Source organism: Amphimedon queenslandica, unplaced genomic scaffold, assembly GCF_000090795.2.
Source record: "Amphimedon queenslandica unplaced genomic scaffold, v1.1 AMPQUscaffold_11302, whole genome shotgun sequence".
Lineage (NCBI taxonomy): Eukaryota > Metazoa > Porifera > Demospongiae > Haplosclerida > Niphatidae > Amphimedon > Amphimedon queenslandica.
In genome coordinates, this window is record NW_003548455.1 from 1 (window position 1) to 6,310 (window position 6,310).

Below are 6,310 nucleotides of genomic sequence, written 5' to 3' on the forward strand. Positions count from 1 at the left end.
AGTGGTGAGCATTAATTAGAGACATCACCACGGCTCTTCCTTCATATGTACGTGTACTGTTGGCTTGTGATATGTACAGTACAGTTATAATTATTTCATAGAAATATTTAATAATAATAATAATTACAATAATAAGATAATGTAATAACACAGCAATTAATTTTCATAATAATAATAATAATAATAATAATAATAAACAGAAACAAAAATTGGTTTTATGAATTGTATTGTGCAATACAAGAAATAATTATAATTCATCACTCAGTTATTGCCTTTAGTTCTGTGGGGAGGTACAGTTGGAGGTAGTATATAATATATGTCACTATCGTCTGTTCTGCTGGGTGTGGTTGGGGGTGTGGTGACCTTGTCTATTAACGCAAGACTTTTCCTAATGGAACAAAACAAATAATTTAACTATCAATCACTACGTGTATGTGTGACGTTTGGTCTTATTGTGATGCTTGTCACCAAAGCGTGTAATTTAATTTAAATTTGCTGTCTCCCATTTATGCATTCATTGGCCCAACAAACTGGCAGCTGCTATAAGCAAAATAATATCAAAAAAATGAGACGCTTGTATGAATTTTATTTGTTTACAAATAGCTTTGTTGGCAGTTAGCAATCTTGTACACAAACAATAATAACCAGGTATACAAAAGTTGTATTACAATTAAAATGCATTGGACACAATTATTTGACTCATTTTAAGAAATTATTTTATAATAATGCATATATTCTAGTATAATCATAATTCAATCACGTATTACCTTGGTGATACTGGTGGAGGTAATCTTTGCTGAGGACTCATGTTGGGCAGTATTGGTAAGTATACCTCATCGCTCTCTTTTCTGACTGAGTTTGTGGTAGAGAGAGGAGGGAGCGATGTGGCTTGGCCGAGGTTTTTGTGACGCCTTGAAGGTACTGGAGGTTCTACCCATTCCAAATGTGAATCACTACTCTCTTCCATACCTGTGTGTATGTGTGTGTGTGTGTTGGGATTATAATATAGTTATCAATTCTCATTTATAGTATACAGTATGTAAAATCAGGTACTATTATAGTGTAAGAGTGTGTGGTGGTGTTTTTAGTCAATAAGGATGCACCAGTGAATGTGAAATAAATAAACTTCAATAGGCCTACTGTACACATGCTGATATGTTATCATTACACAGCCCAATAAAGACTACAGCATTCTCCAATGGCCCAATAAAGGCAATGAAATAGCTAGCATTAATTCATGCATTAATTACTTTTTCCACTAGAAGTGATACCATTAGCTTCTAGGTCCACATAAACTGTAGGATCTCTTTGATACACAGCAGCACTGCTACCGTTGTCTTCTTCCTCATTTTCTTCATTAATGACAGTTTGCTCCTTCACATTGCCAATGGTAATGGCTTCTTTATGAGGTGATTTCACCGGTGACGTCTCCATACTAGTCACACTCAGTGATAACTGTATAGCTCTCTTCATTGCATCCGACTGGAGGATTTCTTTCTCATTTTCTTTACTTGAGGCAGCCGCAGTCTTTCCCGGGCTACCATGGAACATGAAAGTGTATGCCCCATCGTCTAAATCACTGTCTTCAGCTGCTTCTTCAATTCCGCCACCTACACCACTCATCTCTTCGTAAAAATCATCGCCATCTTTTCCGCTCAAGCCAGGGCTCTCTCCTCCCTCTTCAAGTAGACGAGGATTAGAGCTGGAGCTTAAGTTTGTCTCAGAGTCTCTACCTCTTAGCAATGAGTCCTCATTCCCTGCTATCCCTGCTTCCGATATCTTCTTTATTCTGAGGTGAGTTCTTGAGGAGCTGCTCATGGTGGCGTGACGTATTGTGCTGTCCAATCTGGAGAGGTTTGGCTCTGAAGTTCCGTACTTTAATTGATAGAATGTTGCTATGGAGTTATTAATCTCTGACTCTGTGCTACGGACGAATGCTTTCTCTAACTGAATTGCCTAAAGAAAAGAAATAGAGAGAGAGAAAAGAGGGTAACAATCCTATCATAGTAAAAATTGAATGTGTGCAAAGGGGAATTATTTATTACGAAAATAGAAGGGAACACAAATGGGGAATAATACCTTATTTTGCTGTATGCCATTGTTATTGATGCAAAATAAACAGTCGAGTATACACAAACACCAAATGTTGTTCATACACACATCACGGACTTCAAATATGTAGGATGTACTTAGAAACAAGTACATCCATGCTTGTATGTATTAGGATAGTATGATTTATACACAAATTTTTATCAATTGTAGCACTTAAAACACAAGGCACTCATTATCAACACGCAATGATTATTTTCATAATAATCCCAGAACTGAATGTGTATAAGTATATATCAACATTAAATGAATTAACATTGTTAATGTTTCCGTTTGCTTTACTTTTGCTATGTCAAGTAGCCATTCGTTCCTCGTCTTGCTGTCATCGGCACACATTATGTACTCGGTACCAGATGAGCCACACGTGACTAGGAACTTGTGTCTCTTCTCTCCTTTTTCTTCTAAAACTTCAGTGTGGGTACTTTCATTTATTGCCAGACTACCCTAAAGAAAGAGAGAGAGGGGGGAGAGAGAGGGGGAGAGAGAGAGGGGGGGGAGAGAGAGGGGGGAAGGCGGAAAGAGAGAGGGTTTAGAGGGAGAGGCGGAAAGGAGAGAGTAAATAAGTGAAGCAAGATAAGAGAGAGACAAACAGAGATAGAGACATTACACATTGTGTGGCTTGTTTATAGTTTATAGTTATTAACACAAGTGAACTATATCATAATAATAAATAATAATAATAATGAATAATAATAATAAGAGTATTGTTTAAAGAATGCAGCCATTATGTTGTAGTATGTTAAATCACTATTACCCAGTATGACATGGTGTGTAACGCAAGACAATGCTAAAAACAGAAACCAGTCAATGGCTGACCTCTTTATAACAACTAACCTCCTGACATACCTCCCACAATTACCCAACACTATTAATGGCATTTCTATCATTGTACAATTGTGTAAACCACAAAATAATGTCATATATGCACAATTCATTATCAAATAATGCACATAGCATGTACATGCAATATAAGGCAGAGCTTATCTAACCAATAACAGACCATGCATGCACTGATCTGTGTATTTTGTACTCAATATTATGATGACATAATAGACATGCAGTACTGATGAAACATCATTATTTACACGAGTATGTACTAACTTTCACAATCATCTTTTCTCTTGATTCGTAGTACGTGAGTGAGTTTCTCGTCAAAATAAAGAACCTTCTCTTCCAGTTCTTGACCTGGTGACCTTTCTTGAACAGGTAGCCTTTCCTAAGTACGCCATTGACCACTTCATCCTTCATATCAACAATGATCTCAGATATTACACGAGAGTCTACATAAATGCTTGAGAAGCAGTCGACCAGCGTGCTGAGAAACTTGATGAAGTCGAGGTTAGTGTGGTTTCCCTGCTGGAAGGACTCGTTCCAGGTGAACCCGGCCTTGGCGACAAACATTCTCAAGATATCGTTGAGTATATCAGGATCAAGGAGAGTGCTAAGGGTGGAGAGATGGGAGCAGAATATGAGCCATAAGTTATAGAGGTCTGTCTGGGAGAACCATTTAGGGTAAGCAATTTCGGCCTTAAAGTACTAAATAAGGAGAGAGAGAGAGAGAGAGAGAGAGAGAGCAGAATGATAAAAGGATATAATGATGAAGTAATAAGTAATACAATTATAAGTATACAATGATAATTTTGATGCGCATAAATGTATGGGATATTTTATTCATAGGAGTAAAGAGGGAGATCTTTAGAAAGCACATTATTCAATTATTTTTGATTCTTATCAAATTAATAATTACTTCAGAGTAATACTCCCAACAGAGCGACTGTAATTTTGACTGATCGAACTCAGTATCCATCAGCGTTATGATACTCTGACAAACGACTGCCGTGAATTCCTCAAACGAAGACACGCCCTCGTAGAAATTGAGTACCTCGAGACTCGGCACAAGTTCTGTGACTGGTAAGCTTGCTACTGGCTGCTTCTTCTTTTTAGTAACAGGTTTCTTGTGTCTGTATAAAGAGAGGAGGAGAGAAGGAGAGGGTGATAAGTGTTTAAGTAGGTATAGGACATGTTTAAATTGTTAACACAAAATCAACAGTAGGTTACATTATGACATGTTCTTGCTTAGTGGTGTCATTAAGATTATTGTGCATGAGCAAGAGTGTATAAATGAGTGAAAGCAAGGGCTGAGCAATGAAAGGAATGAGCCTTGAGTAACTTAAAAGGAAGAAAACACTGAGTAGAAATACTAATCCTCTCACAAACACTACAGTACAGCATAGATTGTATATGTGAAAGTTGCTGCTTTAGTAATACTGGTAATAGCACAACCAATGCCTGATTAAACCAACTAACAACTCCTACATAAAGTGCCTTAATCTAAGCGAAAATAAACAAGTACATATACAAGTACATATACAAGTACAAACATGGAGAAAAGTGACTTTCCCCTGGCTGGGCACTTAATTTTTCATTTACTAACGTATTCAATGCAGTGAGTAATTCCTGACAAAACTGCTCTATACGGTGAGATCCAGAGGGTAGCTTTACACTGCTACGTGGAGCTAGTATCATGGCTGCATGCAGGATAGTATGTTTTGTTAGCTCTGTCACTTGGTCGCCGACAAGTCGGGCAGGAGAAAGCGTCGAAGAGCCACGGCCTTCAACAGAGCCTTCAAGTTGCTCCTCACCTGCAAGTACAGGGAGAAAAGAGTGAGGCTTTGAGGCAGTTTTTAAGTTACTTACTAGTCGAAGAGGACATCTTATCTCCTTCCTAAATTGCAGTCTCCTGTTTTTTAGCTGTCCTTCCCACTTTGGTGGAATGTAGAAAGATGGGATGGGCTTGTTATTTATGGCCCACCAACGCCCACTCAATTTGCACTTTGAAATAAACACAACAAGCAAATGCTCTTTAGGGCGTTTCACTTCTCTTCTTTGCATTTGCTTTTGTATACATAATTGTTGTTGCCTGAATCTTGCATTGAAAAGAGAAACTATTAGCTTAGATTTAGCTGGACTTTTCTAATCCATTTCATCATGGCTACAGTCCGGATTAAGCAGCTGCAAGATGATTTGGAAGCAGTTCAAAAGAAAACATTCACCAAATGGATAAACTCCCATTTATCTAAAGTAAGCAAATAGATCTACTGCAGGCCCTGGGTCTGTTTACGGTTAATTTCGCATGCTCTAATTGCAAATTGTAGGTTGGGCTCCACGTGAATGATCTTTTCAAAGATCTTTGTGATGGTAGAGCTCTAATAAGACTCCTCGAAAGGCTCTCCGGGGAAGATCTGGGACCAGTCGGTCGAGGGAGACTAAGGATCAACCAGATAGAGAACGTTGGTAAAGCTCTGGCGTTTCTTCAGAAGAAAAATGTAAGAGAGAAAACACCAGTATGCTGTGAAGGCAATGATTTTGTATTATACTTAGCCTGACTAATATTAATTAAAAATAATAATAATTATATCTCATAATTTTGTTTCTTTTTTTGGTCCAATAGGTAAGTTTGCCGTCTACTGGAGCAGCTGATATTGTTGATGGGAACCCTCGTCTGACCCTGGGTCTGGTTTGGACCATTATTTTGAGATTTCAAATTCAAAGCATTCAACTAGACGTAAGCAGTAAATCAATAGTATTTCATTTAATGCTATCGCTATGTGTCCTATAGGACTCAAGTGACATCAAGTCGGCTAAAGAGGCACTATTGCTCTGGTGCCAAAGAAAAACGTCAGGGTAAGGACCCATTTGTTGATTGAAAGTTGGTGTGTCATTTTAATCAGCTCTAATAGCTGCAGACTATTATTTATAATTTATTCATAGTTATCCCGGTGTTGATGTTCAAAACTTTACCACCAGTTGGAAGGACGGCTTAGCTTTTAATGCTCTTATCCACAAGCACAGGTAATGAGCTAAGCCTCTGTAGTGTTGTCCTTATACATTATTGGTATGCAGACCTGATCTTGTGGACTATCCTTCTTTGAGCTCCAAGAACCCCATAGCAACTCTGAACAATGCTTTTGAGGTTGCCGAAAAACAGCTTGGTATACCACGTCTTCTAGACCCAGAAGGTACATATGGATTGATAATAGTGCAGCATAGCTGTGTAGTGACACAGAACCACTATTCTATTCTTAATGATAATGCAATGTCTCCTCTTCTTTTTATAGACTTGATGGTACCTTATCTCGACGAGAAGTCAATAATGACATACCTTGTGTCTTATTATCATTATTTCTCAAGACTCAAAGCA

At 38.0% G+C, this 6,310-nt stretch overlaps 2 protein-coding genes across 2 annotated transcripts in view; one reads left to right on the plus strand and one right to left on the minus strand.

Annotated features, from left to right (window-relative positions):
• Positions 1-154: 154 nt before the first annotated feature.
• LOC109589453 (uncharacterized) lies at positions 155-4,890 on the minus strand. Its single transcript, XM_020005540.1, has 8 exons — positions 4,807-4,890; positions 4,544-4,751; positions 3,857-4,070; positions 3,211-3,645; positions 2,392-2,553; positions 1,251-1,956; positions 768-969; positions 155-388 (listed from the first exon to the last, which is right to left on the minus strand). Exons 1-8 carry the CDS (start codon positions 4,820-4,822, stop codon positions 262-264), a joined length of 2,070 nt encoding a protein of 689 aa, XP_019861099.1. The 5' UTR covers positions 4,823-4,890; the 3' UTR covers positions 155-261.
• A 101-nt stretch (positions 4,891-4,991) lies between these two features.
• The window catches only part of LOC100634247 (spectrin beta chain, non-erythrocytic 1-like), a gene marked incomplete at its 3' end in the record, with an annotated part of 1,845 nt that continues 526 nt past the window's right edge, over positions 4,992-6,310 (plus strand). Inside the window, exons 1-7 of the mRNA XM_020005539.1 lie at positions 4,992-5,190; positions 5,265-5,435; positions 5,561-5,674; positions 5,729-5,793; positions 5,881-5,961; positions 6,013-6,128; positions 6,228-6,310. The exon at positions 6,228-6,310 is cut by the window's right edge and continues 170 nt beyond it. Of these exons, the coding sequence (XP_019861098.1) occupies positions 5,098-5,190; positions 5,265-5,435; positions 5,561-5,674; positions 5,729-5,793; positions 5,881-5,961; positions 6,013-6,128; positions 6,228-6,310 (723 nt within the window). The remainder of the gene's footprint in view (positions 5,191-5,264; positions 5,436-5,560; positions 5,675-5,728; positions 5,794-5,880; positions 5,962-6,012; positions 6,129-6,227) is intronic.

Coding starts and splice junctions, on each gene's coding strand:
- LOC109589453 (XM_020005540.1), bottom strand. Junction 3,646..3,856: donor GTTGGGAGTATTACTCTGAA/GTAATTATTAAT, acceptor CTCCTTATTTAG/TACTTTAAGGCCGAAATTGC. Junction 389..767: donor CCTCCACCAGTATCACCAAG/GTAATACGTGAT, acceptor TTGTTCCATTAG/GAAAAGTCTTGCGTTAATAG.